This window comes from Salvia hispanica, chromosome 1 (assembly GCF_029641045.1).
Source record: "Salvia hispanica isolate PSC_SH4W2 chromosome 1, Shi_PSC_v1, whole genome shotgun sequence".
In the NCBI taxonomy this organism is placed as follows: Eukaryota; Viridiplantae; Streptophyta; class Magnoliopsida; order Lamiales; family Lamiaceae; genus Salvia; species Salvia hispanica.
In genome coordinates, this window is record NC_142692.1 from 2,893,322 (window position 1) to 2,912,454 (window position 19,133).

The 19,133-nt window shown below is 33.5% G+C and overlaps 1 protein-coding gene across 1 annotated transcript; it reads left to right on the plus strand.

Moving 5' to 3' along the window:
* The first annotated feature begins 6,014 nt into the window (after positions 1-6,014).
* On the plus strand, positions 6,015-7,830 carry LOC125221442 (uncharacterized). Its single transcript, XM_048123562.2, has 2 exons — positions 6,015-6,620; positions 6,754-7,830. Exons 1-2 carry the CDS (start codon positions 6,015-6,017, stop codon positions 7,828-7,830), a joined length of 1,683 nt encoding a protein of 560 aa, XP_047979519.2.
* Positions 7,831-19,133: the final 11,303 nt, after the last annotated feature.

Consider the following 19,133-nt stretch of genomic DNA (forward strand, 5'->3'; position numbering starts at 1 on the left):
GATAGAATTTTCGTTTATAATTTTAGTTTTGATGAGCGTGATTTTTGTTTTATATATATATATATATATATATATATATATATATATATATAGGGGTGCGTTAGGCTCCTTTGCACCCTAAGTGTCCTATTTCCTTCTTAATCTCAGCCCTTGGATCCTTAAATTGGATGGTTGTGATCAATGCATTATTAGTCTATAATGTTGCATTATTAGCCGCTGTGCATTATTAGAATGAAAATGTGCATTATTAGTCTATAATGTTGCATTATTAGGCGCTGTGCATTATTAGAATGAAAATGTGCATTATTAAATGACACGTGGCATTAATCTAACCGTCACATGACAAAATCGTGGGGCTAGGATTAAGAAGGAAAAAGGACAAAAGATATGAAAAGGATTTGAATACATCCCTATATATATATATATATATATATATATATATATATATATATATATATATATATGGTTTTGATCTATGAAGACCAGATTTAAATACAGAAACGCAGAACACGGTCATACGTAAGGCATTTTTAGGTCATAGGTAGTTTATTTTTAGGTCATGCTAACAAAGCATGACCTAAAATGATCTTATCATGACATAAACATAACTCTTATAATATGACCTAAAACTACTTAATCATGACCTTCTGTATTTTGGGTTAATTATTAACCATTAGATCATCTAATCCTAGGGCCAAGATTTGAGCTGCATTTTTGGGTTTAAATGCATTCTTATTTTGATCATCTCCCTATATATATATATATATATATAGGGAGATGATCAAAACAAGTATTCATTTAAATCCAGAAATGCAGACCAAATCTTGGCCCTTGGATTAGATGATCTAATGGTCAATAATTAACCAAAATTACGGAGGGTCATAATTAAGCAATTTTAGGTCATATTATAAAATTCTGGTTTATGTCATGTTAAGATCATTTTAGGTCATGCTTTGTTAGCATGACCTAAAAATAAACTAACTATGACCGAAAAGTGCCCTACGTATGACTGTGTTCTGCGTTTTTGCATTTAAATCTAGTTTTCATAGATCAAAACCCTATATATATATAGGGTTTTGATCTATGAAGACCAGATTTAAATACAGAAACGCAGAACACGGTCATACGTAAGGCATTTTTAGGTCATAGTTAGTTTATTTTTAGGTCATGCTAACAAAGCATGACCTAAAATGATCTTAACATGACATAAACCAAAATATTATAATATGACCCAAAACTACTTAATTATGACCTTCCGTGTTTTGGGTTAATTATTGACCATTAGATCATCTAATCCTAGGGCCAAGATTTGGGCTGCATTTTTGGATTTAAATACATTCTTATTTTGATCATCTCCATATATATATATATATATATATATATATATATATATCCCAAATCTTGGCCCTAGGATTAGATGATCTAATGGTCAATAATTAACCCAAAACACGGAAGGTCATAATTAAGTAGTTTTAGGTCATATTATAATATTTGAGTTTATGTCATGTTAAGATCATTTTAGGTCATGCTTTGTTAGCATGACCTAAAATTGAATTAACTATGACCTAAAAATGTCCTACGTATGACTGTGTTCTGCGTTTCTGTATTTAAATCTGGTTTTTATAGATTAAAACCCTATATATATATATATATATATATAGGGGTGTGTTAGGGTCCTTACAGCATCTTAGTGTAAAACACAGCAGAAATCACAGCCCTTGGATTATTAGATTGGATGGTCGTGATTAGTTACATTATCATACTAAAAATCTACATTATTAGGCGAGGTACATTATTAGATTAGAAATGTACATTGTAAGACTAAAACTGTACATTATTAAACTAAAATGCTACATTATTAACCTAAATTGCTACATTATTATCCGAGCTACATTATTAGTCTAAAATTCTACATCATTAGATGACACGTGGCATTAATCTAACCGTTAGATCATAAGATCCAATGGACTGCAAGTGTTTTGAGTTTTACATATACTTAGCGTTCTGACCTGAATACATTCCTATATATATATAATGTAAACACACATAGTTTTTTGGGTTGGATTTAGGGGGGAAAGAGATGTATGAAAAATCATAAGAAACAATATTCCTAACCTAAGCCAAGAGAAAAAATCCTCACTTTAGAGACTGTGTAAAGAATTTTCTTAGTTGCTAATAAAGATTCTTTATGAGTGCATAAGGCGTGCACCTACTCAACCGTGTATTTGCATTTTATTATCATTAAACCGAATTACACATCCTAATTATCAGACTCATAGTTGCTTAAAGCAATTCTTGGATTGTACATATTCGCAAAGAACTTTGTCGAGATAAAGAAATTCATTGGGACGAAGGACATGGTAGCTGTGCAGTCGTACTACTATGGGGCGTTCTACTCTTCACCAGAGTATCACAGATGGCTCAGCACTAAGCACAAGAGACGCAAATTAGGCCGGGGATTGTTTTATGGGCTAAGGCTGCAAGAATTTCTTCTCAGGTGCTACCAAGAATAGGGGAGGAGTCTCAGAATGCTCTATTGGAGGTACTTATTGCTGATCTTTTCGTCTAAACATCTGCATTTTTTCTTGATTGAGTGCCAAGTAGTGCAGAAATGTGCTCATTTAGTGCATTTTCTTTGTGCTGATTTTGTGCATTTGGTTGTTTTTTCTAGGTTTCTAAATCATTTGAGAATGAAAAGATATCAGTGGCAGAGTATGCCTTCTGTTTGAAGGCGATGATTGGTACAGAGTTGCTCGTGGAAGCCGTTGGCATTGGGAGAGAACATCAAGATCTCACTGGAATGGCTACGAGGCACTCAATAGCACGCCATGATATGCCATCAGAGAAGGTGCATATACGTAATAATGACGTCATAAGGAATATTTTTGTCTTATTAAATAAAAGTTTCTATAAAATTTACTTAAGATACTAAACTTAAATACTTTTTTCTTTTGACTATATATATACATAAATTTAGCCACAAAAATTCATTTATAACATCTTATTTTTAGATCCCTTTTCAGTCGCTCTATAAAGACCTACCTTTTTTTCCTTTTTATTCCATTTTCATTAAAAGCATCGCCCCCCTCTCCTCTCTCTCTCTCTCTCCTAAAAAATATAGTTGATTAATCCCAATCATGTTACACCTTTAACAGCTATAAATATTTATTATGGTGATTTTGTTGTAAGACAACTAATTCATTAAATAAAATGTACTACCTGGTATTATAATTTTCTGCAACTTATTTTTATTTAAAAAAAAAAAGGAATAAACTGCATTTTATTTTTTCGATCCCTCTTTCGTTGCCCTATAAAGACCTACATTTTATTTCATTTTTCTTCCATTTTCATTAAAAGCATCGCCCCTTTCTTTCTCTATCTCCTGAATTATTCCAAATAGCTCTCTCTGGCAATAAGCAAAAGTAGAAAAGAGTCGATTCAAGTCACAAATTGTGTTCTTCAATTAAGACGAGCCAGGTTTGTGTTGTAATATATTGATATGCTCCATATTTCATTAAAGTTCAATATTTTTTCAGTTTGATTTACTTGTGAAAATCGATTATCTTTAAAGAATGGATGAGTTGTGGATCTTGAATAGATTTTATATGGAAATCGCATTGATTTTTTAGTGGGGCAGAATTTTTCGTTCATGATTTTTATTTTGGGGTAAAATTGGAAAAATCATAAGAGACAAATCCTAAACTAGGTCTAAAGCGAAATTCCTCACTCGAGAGAGTGTGTACAATAATTTTCAGACCTGTTAACAAAGATGCTTTTTATACTTTGTAATGCAATTATCTTCTCTGTCACACACAAATCATTTATTTCCTTTGAGGTTCATTTAAATTAGTAAATAATTTGTGTTACCGATGAAAATGCGTTTAAAAGTATTGTGCACTTTGTAGGCTATATATATCTATTGGGCCCATAAAGCTTCACATTATTTAAGATGTGTAGAAGTCAATCTAATGGACCTTCTTTCTTATTCTTTGCTTATAGTGTAAGCCCAATGGGTCGTTGGTTGATAGTTGACAGAACGGGAAAACATTATAAAATCATCAATACTTAAAATATTGAATATTTTGAATAATTTAAAAGGAATATTTTGTATTATTTAAAAAGTTATTTTGAATTAAGTCAAAAGATGCATATAGGTAATAGTGACGTCGTAAGGAATATTTTTGTCTTATTAAATAAAAGTTTCTATAAAATTTACTTAAGATACTAAACTTATATACTTTTTTTCTTTTGACTATATATATAAAATTCATTAATAACATCGTATTTTTCGATTCCTTTTCAGTGCTCCATAAAGACCTACCTTTTTTTTTTCTTTTCATTCCATTTTCATTGAAAGCATCGCCCCCCTCTCCTCTCTCTCTCCTAAAAAATATAGCTGTGTATCTGACGATAAGCGAAATTGGAAAAGAGTTGATTCAAGTCACAAACTATCCAGGTTTGAGTTGTATGTATATTGAGTACTTATATTTTATCGTGGATCAATATTTTCCAGTCTCATTTACTTGTGAGAAATCGTTTCTCTTTAGAGAATGCGCGTGTTTTAGATCTTACTTTGTTTTTATTTGGTAAAATTGAATTGAATTTTCAGCGATTGTAGAATTTCCGTATGTGATTTTAGTTTCGATTAGCGAGATTTTTCTCTTATATACTCCATATGTAAACACACATAATTTTTTGGGTTGGATTTTTCTTTTATATATTAATTACTAGAAAAATCATTGGAAACAATATTCCTAAATTCTAACCTAAGCCAAGAGAGAAAATCCTCACTCGAGAGAATTTTCTTGACATGTGAATAAAGATTCCTTATGCGTGCATCGTGCGTGCACCTACTTAACTGAGTGTATTTGCATTTTATTATCACTAAACCGAATTACTATTTACAAATCCTATGATTTTTGCGATAATTAAACCTTGCAAAGCGATTCTCTTCTCTCTCACACGCTACTCATTTAATTACTTTTACCCTTCATTTGAATTAGATAATAATTGTGTCACCGATGAAAATGTGTTCAAAAGTGGTGTGATCTTTATAGATTCTCTACAGTCCTACTTATAAAATTGTTATACTAATTCACTAATGGTAAGTTGACTATTTTTTTCACATAGAAATAAAAGCCCCATTATTACTTTAGTCAATTTAGACAATCAATCTTACAGCAGCCACATTAAGTCAATTTATATCTTACAATAAGATTATTTTTCCTCCAACGCGCCTATTATTTAATTTTTTTCGTTTGTTTGAATTATATAACTATTTGACTAAAGACTGAAAACACATTTTAAAATATTGTCAACTTTACAATCTTTTGGTTGTAAAATTGTTTTTATACCAATTAGACCTTTCAATAACGGTAAGTTTTACATGCACTTGATTAGTCGAATTTATTAGTTGTTTATTTGAATTACACCAATTTATTATAAGTTGATTCTTTTCCTTTGCAACCCAAACTCATAGTAATCCTTTATGCCTGCGAAAAATCACATTGTATTTTAATTGTTGTATTTTCAGGAGGCAACTCATTTTCCCAACTGTTAAATTCATTTGTTATCTATATTTCATTTTTTATTAATAATCACAATTGGATTCTTTTCATATTGGTTCATAAATTATGAATTATTACTTAAAAGCTCGTACAAAAATCACAATCTTATCGTCACAAATTAATAAATCAATGCACAACGTAATATAAATGTCTGTAATTATGTATATCGCTCTCAATCGCACACACAAACACATCTGTGGTGCGTGTTCCCGCGCGTTCGTGCTAGTGGACTCATATTTTTTTATTCTTACTCTACAAAATAGGTCAAACCATTGTTCTATTTTAAGTAGTACTACTAATTTATTCGTGTGTTTCTAAGTTCTAACATATATTATGCACAATTAATCGATATTTGTTATTTTATTGATAATACTAACTTCTTAATTGTACTATTTTATTCCTATCTAATTTTGATATTGCACAAACTGATGCATCTTTAGTTGGCAGATGACTAATTGTATGGAGAATCATGTTGCATCCTCGTTGTATGATTCGTTTGGGGAGCCAAAAAACGCGCCTCGAGTTGGGGATGAATATCAGGCTGAACTGCCTCAATTTCTTGGAGATTCGAACACTGTGTCTCACTCAATGGACTGTGCAGATGATGAGACCAGAGCTGATTCCCTGCAAAATTTCCACATTGGTTCGCGTATAAAGTTGGCATGGATAAGCAGTGAGCAATCTGGTATGAGGGGATCACTTGATCGGATGGATGAAATAGACGAGCGCAGTGGTAAAGACTATCGCTTGGTGCCTGAAATCTGTGATGAATGCTGGTCTGAAGCTGAAAAGGGCTGTTTCCTTCTTGGATTGTACATATTTGCAAAGAACTTTGTCGAGATAAAGAAATTTGTTGCGACGAAGGATATGTTAGCGGTGCAGTCGTACTACTATGGGGAATTCTACTCTTCACCGGAGTATCGCAGATGGTTCAGCGCTAAGCACAAGAGACGCAAATTAGGCCGGGGATTATTTTATGGGCTAAGGCTGCAAGAATTTCTTTCTCGGGTGCTACCAAGAGTAGGGGAGGAGTCTCAGAATGCTCTATTGGAGGTACTTATTGCTGATCTTTTCGTCTAAACATCTGCATTTTTTCTTGATTGAGTGCCAAGTAGTGCAGAAATGTGCTCATTTAGTGCAATTTCTTTGTGCTGATTTTGTGCATTTGGTTGTTTTTTCTTTCTAGGTATCTAAATCATTTGAGAATGAAAAGATATCAGTAGCAGAGTATGCCTTCCGTTTGAAGGCGATGATTGGCATAGAGTTGCTTGTGGAAGCCGTTGCCATTGGGAGAGAGCATCAAGATCTCACTGCAATGGCTACGAGACACTCAAAGGCATGCCAGGATGTGCCATCAGAGAAGGTGTATACCTCACTTACAACAGCTGAGATATCGAACTTGTTGAGTGGAGAGCACCGGCTGAGCAAGGCCAGATCGAATGATCTGTTCTGGGAGGCAGTCTGGCCGCGTCTGCTGGAATGTGGCTGGCATTCGGAGGAGGCCCCGAACTACAGAGACGTTGCTACTTCAAATGCAAGTCCTAGCCTAGTTTTTCTTATTCCCGGAGTGAAGAGATTTTCGAGGAGGGAACTGGTGAGAGGTGAACAATATTTTGGCAATGTGGCTGATGTGTTGAGAAAGGTTGCTCAAGAGCCTGCCCTGCTCGAGCTCGACCAAGGAGGCGTTGGTTGCAGCAACGAGGCAGAACAACGTGGATTGCCTAATGATGAGAATCATTGCGGTTTTTCCCTCACTGTTGTGGATACAGGCCTCCTAGATGGGAAGGTAGTCGAATTCAGAACCTTCCCATCTGCAGCTGAGATCGGTCGTGAAATGCTTGATGAGGCTACAATACTAGGCAAGAAACACGGCCATGATGTCATGGCCGCGGATGAAGAAGCTCGTGCGACTTCCCCTGATGCAAGAACTGCATTAGTGCACAAAAAATGCACCACTCGAGGTCAAGATGAAGATGAAGTAAGCAAGAATAATGATATAGTGCCTTCCACAAGCAGCTGCAGCAACATTGAACCTCAGTTTTTTATTGACCTCAACTTTCCTCCAGAGGCCGAGGCTGGCTCCTTTTCTGCTGATCACTCGGTCCACGAGCAAGATATGATCGCTACAAAAAACAATGCTAGCTCGAACCAAACACGGTTTAGCACGAGGCGTAGGCCTCCAACGACGAGAGTTCTAGAAGCTTTTGCGCACGGATACTTGAGTGTGAACAAGAAGCAAAAGAAGAAGGAAGACGGGCAATGAGCAAGGAATGTAGAGGTGGAGGCCCACCATGATAACGGTGAAGGCGAGGAACAACGCGATGGTGATGATAATTGCCTTCTCGCTCGATGCGTATGCGTAGCCCCCCCCCCCCCCCGGCGCCCTCACCCGTTCTTGATTTTCATCTGCAATTTTGAGAGAGGGAGAGAGAGAGAGTTGTCAGCTGAAACAGTGATATTGATGAGGAAATTTTGCATGATTAGTCAAGAATTTAAGTCAATCTCCAACCGATGGAGGTACGTTTAATGACGGGAAAGGGTCTGAGGTGGGAGGGTTTCGATGGTATTCGGTTTCGGGGTAGATTGGGGAATTTGCTGCGGCGGATTAATGCGCTTTTCGTTACAGAGGTCAAAATGGCATCCAAATTTCATATTTGTTCATAAATTATGAATCATTACTTAAAAGATTTACAAAAATCACAATCTTATCGTCACAAATTAATAAATCAATGTACAAAGTAATATACATACTATCGCTCTCTATCGCACGCACAAACACATTTGTGCGTGTTCCTGTGAGTTCGTGCAAGTGGACTTTTTTTTTATTATTCTTCCTCTACAAAATAGGTTAAATCATGGTTCTAAATTTATTCGCGTGCTTCTATGTTCTAACATACATTATGCATAATTAATCCCAATCATATTACACCTTTAACAGCGATAAATATTTATTATGGTGATTTTGTTGGAAGACAACTAATTCATTAAATAAAATGTACTACCTGGTATTATAATGTTCTACAACTTATTTTTATTTAAACAAAAAAGCAATAAACTGCATTTTTTTTTCGATCCCTCTTTCGTCGCTCTATAAAGACCTACCTTTTATTTCTTTTTTCTTCCATTTTCATTAAAAGCATCGCCCCCTTTCTCTCGCTCTCTCCTAAAATATTCCAAATAGCTCTCTCTGCCGATAAGCAAAAGTAGAAAAGAGTCAATTCAAGTCACAAATTGTGTTCTTTAATTAAGACGACTAGCCAGGTTCGTGTTGTATATATATTGATATACTCCATATTTCATTAAAGTTCAATATTTTTTCAGTTTGATTTACTTGTGAAAATCAATTATCTTTAAAGAATGCATGAGCCGTGGATCTTGATTAGATTTTATTTCGAAACCGCATTGATTTTTTAGTGTGGTAGAATTTTCGTTCATGATTTTTATTTTGGGGTAAAATTTGAAAAATCATAAGAGACAAATCCTAACCTAAGCCTAAAGTTAAATTCCTCACTCGAGAGAGTGTATACAATAATTTTCAGATCTGTTAACAAAGATTCTTTTTATACTTTGTAATGCAATTATCTTCTCTGTCACACACAAATCATTTAATTTCTTTTGTGGTTCATTTAAATTAGTAAATAATTTGTGTTACCGATGAAAATGCGTTTAAAAGAATTGTTAACTTTAAAAGTATTGTGAACTTTATAGACTTTATATATCTGTTGGGCCCACAAAGCTTCATATTATTTAAGATGTGTAATTCTTTGCTTATAGTGTAAGCGCCCAATGGGCTGTATGTTGATAGTTGGTTGAAGGTGAAAATATTATAAAATCTTCAATATTTAAATTATTGAATAGTTTGAATTATTTAAAAAGGTATTTTGACCTAAGTCAAAAGATGCATATAGGTAATAGTGATATCATAAGGAATATTTTTATCTTATTAAATAAAAGTTTCATTAAAATTTACTTAAGATGCTAAACTTATATACTTTTTTCTTTTGACTATATACATACATAATTTAGCCAAAAAAAAATCATTATTAACATCTTATTTCGTTCCCTTTTCAGTTGCTCTATAAAAACCTATTTTTTTCCTTCTTATTCCATCTTCATTAAAAGCATCGCCCCTCACTCTCTCTCTCTCCCCTAAAAAATATAGCTACTGACGATAAGCGAAATTGGAAAAGAGTCGATTCAAGTCACAAACTAGCCAGGTTTGAGTTGTATGTATATTGAGTACTTATATTTTATAGAGGATCAAAATTTATCAGTCTGATTTACTAGTGAGAAATCGTTTCTCTTTAGAGAATGCGTGAGTTTTAGATCTTGCTTTATTTTTATTTGGTAAAATCGAATTGAATTTTCTACGTAGTAGAATTTCCGTTCATGATTTTTCTTTTATATATATGTAAACGCACATAGTTTTTTGGGTTCGGTTTTATTTTATATTCTCCATTAATTAGAAAAATCATAAGAAACAATATTCCAACTAAGCCAAGAGAGAAAATCCTCACTCTTGAGAGTGTATACAAGAATTGTCTGACTTATAAATAAAGATTCTATATGCGTGCATCGTGCGTGCACCTACTCAACCGAGTGTAACTTAAATTATTAAATATTTTGAATTACTTATAAGGAAAATTGAAATAAGTTAAAAGATGCATATAGATAATACTCGCATCATAAGGAATATCTTTGTCTTATTAAATAAAACTTTTTACAAAATTTACTTAAGCACAGTAAACTCATATAAGTAGTACTCCCTCCGTCCCGGCTAAGATGACACATTGCTTAGCCGGCACGGGGTTTTAGAAGTTATTGGTTAAAGTGTTTAATTGGAGAGAGAAGGTGGATGTAAGTATTAAAGTAGAGAGATAAAGAAAGATAGATATTTTAATAGGAGTGAGAAAAAGTGGTTGAGTGTATTAATTGGAGAGAGAAAGTTACCAAAAAAGGAAATATGTCATCTTAGTTGGGACAAACTAAAAAGGAAAACGTGTCATCTTAAGCGGGACGGAGGGAGTACTTTATTCTTTTGATTATATATAAAATTCTCCCAATCATATTAAACCTTTAACAGCAATAAATATTTATTTTGGTGATTTTGTTGGAAGACAACTAATCCATTAAATAAAATGTACTATCTGGTATTATCATTTTCTACAACTTATTTTTATTTAAACAAAAAAGCCATAAATTGCATTTTATTTTTTCGATCCCTCTTTCGTCGCTCTATAAAGACCTACCTTTTATTTCTTTTTTCTTCCATTTTCATTAAAAGCATCGCCCCCTTTCTCTCGCTCTCTCCTAAAATATTCCAAATAGCTCTCTCTGCCGATAAGCAAAAGTAGAAAAGAGTCGATTCAAGGCACAAATTGTGTTCTTTAATTAAGGAGACTAGCCAGGTTCGTATTGTATGTAATTGATATATTTCATTTAAGGTTTAATATTTTTTCAGTTTTATTTACTTGTGAAAAATCGATTATCTTTAAGGAATGCATGAGTTTTGGGTCTTGGTTAGATTTTAATTGGTAAAATCGCATTGGTTTTTTAGTGTGGTAGAATTTTCGTTCATGATTTTTATTTAGGGGTAAGATTAGAAAAATCTTAAGAAACAAAATTCCTGACCTAAGCCAAAAGATAAATTTCTCACTTGAAAGAGGGTGTGTACAGTGATTTTCAGACCTGTTAATAAAGATTTTTTTTATAACTTGTAATGAATTTCTCTTCTCTGTCACACGCAAATCATTTAATTCTTTTTGCGATTCATTTAAATTGAAAATAATTTTTGTTACGGATGAAAATGCGTTCAAAAAGTATTGTGATCTATATCTATTGGGCCCATAAAGCTACACATTCTTTTAGATGTGTGGAAGTCAAACTAATGGGCTTTCTTTCTTATTCTTTGCTTATAGTGTAAGCCTAATGGTCTGCGAGTTGGTAGTTGGTTGAAGGTGAAAACATTCTAAAATCATCTTTACTTAAATTATTGAATATTGTGAATTATTTAAAAGGATATTTTGACATAAGTTAAAAATGCATATAGGTAATAATGGCATCATAAGGAATATATTTGTTTTATTAAATAAAAGTTTCTATAAATTCACTTAGGGTAGTAAACTTATAATACTACTTATTTCTTTTCATTATATGTATTTAGAAAATTTTCTCTCGGTCACATTAGAACTATTACAGTTATAAATATTTATTTTTATAATTTTGTTCGAAGTCAACTTATCCATTAAATAAAATAACTTGGTATTATAATTTTCTACAACTTATTTTTATCTAGCCAAAAATATTATTTATTACATTTTATTTTTTGATCCCTTTTCAGTCCTTCAATAAAGACATACCTTTTTTTTTCTCTTTTCTTCCATTTTCATTAAGAGTGTCGCCCCGTCTCTCTCTCTCCTAAAAGATTATAGCTCTCTTTAACGATAAGCAAAAGTGGAAATGAGTAGATTCAAATCACAAACTAGTCAGGTTTGAGTTGTATGAATACTGAGTACTTATATTTTATTAAGGATCAAAAATTTTCGATTTGATTTACTTGTGAAAATTTGTTTCTCTCTTCAGAATGCGTGAGTTTTGGATATTGGTTAAATTTTATTTGGTAAAATCGAATTGAATATTCAGTGTGATAGAATTTTCGTTTATAATTTTAGTTTTGATGAGCGTGATTTTTGTTATATATATATATATATATATATATATATATATATATATATATATATATATATATATATATATATATATATATAATGTAAACACACATAGTTTTTTGGGTTGGATTTAGGGGGGAAAGAGATGTATGAAAAATAATAAGAAACAATATTCCTAACCTAAGCCAAGAGAAAAAATCCTCACTTTAGAGACTGTGTAAAGAATTTTCTTAGTTGTTAATAAAGATTCTTTATGAGTGCATAAGGCGTGCACCTACTCAACCGTGTATTTGCATTTTATTATCATTAAACCGAATTACACATCCTAATTATCAGACTCATAGTTGCTTAAAGCAATTCTTGGATTGTACATATTCGCAAAGAACTTTGTCGAGATAAAGAAATTCATTGGGACGAAGGACATGGTAGCTGTGCAGTCGTACTACTATGGGGCGTTCTACTCTTCACCAGAGTATCACAGATGGCTCAGCACTAAGCACAAGAGACGCAAATTAGGCCGGGGATTGTTTTATGGGCTAAGGCTGCAAGAATTTCTTCTCAGGTGCTACCAAGAATAGGGGAGGAGTCTCAGAATGCTCTATTGGAGGTACTTATTGCTGATCTTTTCGTCTAAACGTCTGCATTTTTTCTTGATTGAGTGCCAAGTAGTGCAGAAATGTGCTCATTTAGTGCATTTTCTTTGTGCTGATTTTGTGCATTTGGTTGTTTTTTCTAGGTTTCTAAATCATTCGAGAATGAAAAGATATCAGTGGCAGAGTATGCCTTCTGTTTGAAGGCGATGATTGGTACAGAGTTGCTCGTGGAAGCCGTTGGCATTGGGAGAGAACATCAAGATCTCACTGGAATGGCTACGAGGCACTCAATGGCACGCCATGATATGCCATCAGAGAAGGTGCATATACGTAATAGTGACGTCATAAGGAATATTTTTGTCTTATTAAATAAAAGTTTCTATAAAATTTACTTAAGATACTAAACTTATATACTTTTTTCTTTTGACTATATATATACATAAATTTAGCCACAAAAATTCATTAATAACATCTTATTTTTAGATCCCTTTTCAGTCGCTCTATAAAGACCTACCTTTAATTCCTTTTTATTCCATTTTCAATAAAAGCATCGCCCCCCTCTCCTCTCTCTCTCTCTTTCCTAAAAAATATAGTTGATTAATCCCAATCATATTACACCTTTAACAGCTATAAATATTTATTATGGTGATTTTGTTGTAAGACAACTAATTCATTAAATAAAATGTACTACCTGGTATTATAATTTTCTACAACTTATTTTTATTTAAAAAAAAAGGAATAAACTGCATTTTATTTTTTCGATCCCACTTTCGTTGCTCTATAAAGACCTACCTTTTATTTCATTTTTCTTCCATTTTCATTAAAAGCATCGCCCCTTTCTTTCTCTATCTCCTGAATTATTCCAAATAGCTCTCTCTGGCAATAAGCAAAAGTAGAAAAGAGTCGATTCAAGTCACAAATTGCGTTCTTCAATTAAGACGAGCCAGGTTTGTGTTGTAATATATTGATATGCTCCATATTTCATTAAAGTTCAATATTTTTTCAGTTTGATTTACTTGTGAAAATCGATTATCTTTAAAGAATGGATGAGTTGTGGATCTTGAATAGATTTTATATGGAAATCGCATTGATTTTTTAGTGAGGCCGAATTTTTCGTTCATGATTTTTATTTTGGGGTAAAATTGGAAAAATCATAAGAGACAAATCCTAAACTAGGTCTAAAGCGAAATTCCTCACTCGAGAGAGTGTGTACAATAATTTTCAGACCTGTTAACAAAGATGCTTTTTATACTTTGTAATGCAATTATCTTCTCTGTCACACACAAATCATTTATTTCCTTTGAGATTCATTTAAATTAGTAAATAATTTGTGTTACCGATGAAAATGCGTTTAAAAGTATTGTGCACTTTGTAGGCTATATATATCTATTGGGCCCATAAAGCTTCACATTATTTAAGATGTGTAGAAGTCAATCTAATGGACCTTCTTTCTTATTATTTGCTTATAGTGTAAGCCCAATGGGTCGTTGGTTGATAGTTGGTTGAACGGGAAAACATTATAAAATCATCAATACTTAAATTATTGAATATTTTGAATAATTTAAAAGGAATATTTTGTATTATTTAAAAGGTTATTTTGAAATAAGTCAAAAGATGCATATAGGTAATAGTGACGTCATAAGGAATATTTTTGTCTTATTAAATAAAAGTTTCTATAAAATTTACTTATGATACTAAACTTATATACTTTTTTCTTTTGACTATATATATACATAAATTTAGCCAAAAAAATTTCATTAATAACATCTTATTTTTCGATCCCTTTTCAGTCGCTCTATAAAGACCTACCTTTTTATTTCCTTTTTATTCCATTTTCATTGAAAGCATCGCCCTCCTCTCCCCTCTCTCCTAAAAAATATAGTTGTGTATCTGACGATAAGCGAAATTGGAAAAGAGTTGATTCAAGTCACAAACTATCCAGGTTTGAGTTGTATGTATATTGAGTACTTATATTTTATCTTGGATCAATATTTTTCAGTCTGATTTACTTGTGAGAAATCGTTTCTCTTTAGAGAATGCGCGTGTTTTAGATCTTACTTTGTTTTTATTTGGTAAAATTGAATTGAATTTTCAGCGATTGTAGAATTTCCGTATGTGATTTTAGTTTCGATTAGCGAGATTTTTCTCTTATATACTCCATATGTAAACACACATAATTTTTTGGGTTGGATTTTTCTTTTATATATTAATTACTAGAAAAATCATTAGAAACAATATTCCTAAATTCTAACCTAAGCCAAGAGAGAAAATCCTCACTCGAGAGAATTTTCTGACATGTGAATAGAGATTCTTTATGCGTGCATCGTGCGTGCACCTACTTAACTGAGTGTATTTGCATTTTATTATCACTAAACCGAATTACTATTTACAAATCCTATGATTTTTGCGATAATTAAACCTTGCAAAGCGATTCTCTTCTCTCTCACACGCAACTCATTTAATTACTTTTACCCTTCATTTGAATTAGATAATAATTGTGTTACCGATGAAAATGTGTTCAAAAGTGGTGTGATCTTTATAGATTCTCTATAGTCCTACTTATAAAATTGTTATACTAATTCACTAATGGTAAGTTGACTACTTTTTCACATAGAAATAAAAGCCCCATTATTACTTTAGTCAATTTAGACAATCAATCTTACAGCAGCCACATTAAGTCAATTTATATCTTACAATAAGATTATTTTTCCTCCAACACGCCAATTATTTAATTGTTTTTCGTTTGTTTGAATTATATAACTATTTGACTAAAGACTGAAAACACATTTTAAAATGTTGTCAACTTTACAATCTTTTGGTTGTAAAATTGTTTTTATACCAATTAGACCTTTCAATAACGGTAAGTTTTACATGCACTTGATTAGTCGAATTTATTAGTTGTTTATTTGAATTACACCAATTTATTATAAGTTGATTCTTTTCCTTTGCAACCCAAACTCATAGTAATCCTTTATGCCGGCGAAAAATCACATTGTATTTTAATTGTTGTATTTTCATGAGGAACTCATTTTCCCAACTGTTAAATTCATTTGTTATCTATATTTCATTTTTTTGATAAGCACAATTGGATTGTTTTCATATCGGTTCATAAATTATGAATTATTACTTAAAAGCTCGTACAAAAATCACAATCTTATTGTCACAAATTAATAAATCAATGCACAAAGTAATATAAATGTCTGTAATTATGTATATCGCTCTCAATCGTACGCACAAACACATCTTTGGTGCGTGTTCCCGAGCGTTCGTGCAAGTGGACTCATATTTTTTTTATTCTTACTCTACAAAATAGGTCAAATCATGGTTCTAATTTAAGTAGTACTACTAATTTATTCGTGTGTTTCTAAGTTCTAACATATATTATGCACAATTAATCCATATTTGTTATTTTATTGATAATACTAACTTCTTAATTGTACTATTTTATTCCTATCTAATTTTGATATTGCACAAACTGATGCATCTTTAGTTGGCAGATGACTAATTGTATGGAGAATCATGTTGCATCCTCGTGGTATGATTCGTTTGGGGAGCCAAAAAACGCGCCTCGAGTTGGGGATGAATATCAGGCTGAACTGCCTCAATTTCTTGGAGATTCGAACACTGTGTCTCACTCAATGGACTGTGAAGATGATGAGACCAGAGCTGATTCCCTGCAAAATTTCCACATTGGTTCGCGTATAAAGTTGGCATGGATAAGCAGTGAGCAATCTGGTATGAGGGGATCACTTGATCGGATGGATGAAATAGACGAGCGAAGTGATAAAGACTATCGCTTGGTGCCTGAAATCTGTGATGAATGCTGGTCTGAAGCTGAGAAGGGCTGTTTCCTTCTTGGATTGTACATATTTGCAAAGAACTTTGTCGAGATAAAGAAATTTGTTGGGACGAAGGATATGTTAGCTGTGCAGTCGCACTACTATGGGGAATTCTACTCTTCACCGGAGTATCGCAGATGGTTCAGCGCTAAGCACAAGAGATGCAAATTAGGCCGGGGATTGTTTTATGGGCTAAGGCTGCAAGAATTTCTATCTCGGGTGCTACCAAGAGTAGGGGAGGAGTCTCAGAATGCTCTATTGGAGGTACTTATTGCTGATCTTTTCGTCTAAACATAATAGTGCAGAAATGTGCTGATTTAGTGCACTTTTGTGCTTATTTTGTGCATTTGGTTGTTTTTTGTAGGTTTCTAAATCATTTGAGAATGAAAAGATATCAGTGGCAGAATATGCCTTCCGTTTGAAGGCGATGATTGGTACAGAGTTGCTCGTGGAAGCCGTTGCCATTGGGAGAGAACATCAAGATCTCACTGGAATGGCTACGAGGCACTCAAAGGCATGCCACGATATGTCATCAGAGAAAGTGTATACCTCACTTACAACAGCGGAGATATCAAACTTGTTGAGTGGAGAGCACCGGCTGAGCAAGGCCAGATCGAATGATCTGTTCTGGGAGGCAGTCTGGCCGCGTTTGCTAGCAAGTGGCTGGCATTAGGAGGAGGCCCCGAACTACAGAGACGTTGCTACTTCTAATGCAAGTCCTAGCCTAGTATTTCTTATTCCCGGAGTAAAGAGATTTTCGAGGAGAGAACTGGTGAGAGGTGATCAATATTTTGGCAATGTGGCTGATGTGTTGAGAAAGGTTGCTCAAGAGCCTGCCCTGCTCGAGCTCGACCAAGGAGGCGTTGGTTGCAGCAACGAGGCAGAACAACGTGGATTGCCTAACGATGAGAATCATTGCGGTTTTTCCCTCACTGTTGTGGATACAGGCCTCCCAGATGGGAAGGTAGTCGAATTCAGAACCTTCCCATCTGCAGCAGAGATCGGTCGTGAAACACCTCATGAGGCTACAATTCTAGGCAAGAAACGCATGGCCACGGATGAAGAAGCTCGTGCGACTTCCCCTGATGCAAGAACTGCATCAGTGCACAAGAAACGCACCACTCGAGGTCAAGATGAAGATGAAGAAAGCAAGAATGTTGATATATTGCCATCCACTAGCAGCTGCAGCAACATTGAACCTCAGTTTTTTATTGACCTCAATTTTCCTCCAGAGGCCGAGGCTGGCTCCTTTTCTGCTGATCACGAGCAAGTATTGATCGCTTCAAAAAACAATGCTAGCTCGAACCAAACAAGGTTTAGCACGAGGCGTAGGCCTCCAACAATGAGGGTTCTAGAAGCTTTTGGGCATGGATACTTGAGTGTGAACAAGAAGCAGAAGAAGAAGGAAGACCGGTGATGAGCAAGCGATGTTGAGCTCGGGATTGGAAGAGGAGATATATCTGACAGTCTTTGGGTTTTTGGTGCTGCCAGGAAGAAGAGTGCGACCGGAACCACATGTCTACGCAGTCCATATGGGCAGAGCAGCCGCACCACTTCATTCTCCTCGAATTCCAACAGGCACATGGCGCACTCCCGGAAGCGACCTCACCGCGCCGCCTTGAGGCTGCCGTAGTCATCATTCATGTCATCCAAATTCGCTGCGGTAGAATTAGTGTTGGAGGTAGTGTTGCTGAGCATTCGATTTTTCGGATTGAAATTTCTTCTAATTTGATTTGATCTGAAAATCAAATTCGAATTATGAAATCTGATCTTAAATTGTACAAAACTATATATTATTAGAATTGTTTTAGCATAAAATTTGTATATTTGTTATACTATTCATAATATTTTATTCATCCTTTAAAAATAGGTTTCTTTTGAAATATACAAGCTTAATATGGAATCGGTAAAGTAAGAATGTAAGATTAAGATTAAATAAAAAGAAAAAGTGCATAATTTTAAAAGACAGACTAAAATGAAAATGTATAGTTGATCCGTCATGGGTTTTAAGAAATGTAATAGAAGGTGAGTTGAAAAAGTTAGTGGTATGTGAGTCATATTATTTTATAGTAATTTTAAAATAAAATTTGAGTGGGAATGAGTTAGTGGAATATGAGATTCACTACCAAAAATGGTAAAAGTGAAAGATAACAAATTTTTAGGAACGGACGAAAAAGAAAATTGGTAACAAATTTTTAGGGACGGGGGAATACCAAAATAGAAATAGTTATTATTTTTAAAATATAAATAGAGTATATTTTATTATGTATATTTTGAATTTTGGAATACTTCAGTTTTTAAAATATCTGACGCAATCTTATCCGAACTATCTAAATTTTTTTTTAAATCTGATTCGAACCTTTAATTCAAAAAATCCAAATCAAATTTATAATTTTAATTTACTTTGAATCAGATTTCTGACATTTTGTTCACATATATCTCCAACTCCTTTTAAAACTCCGTTGC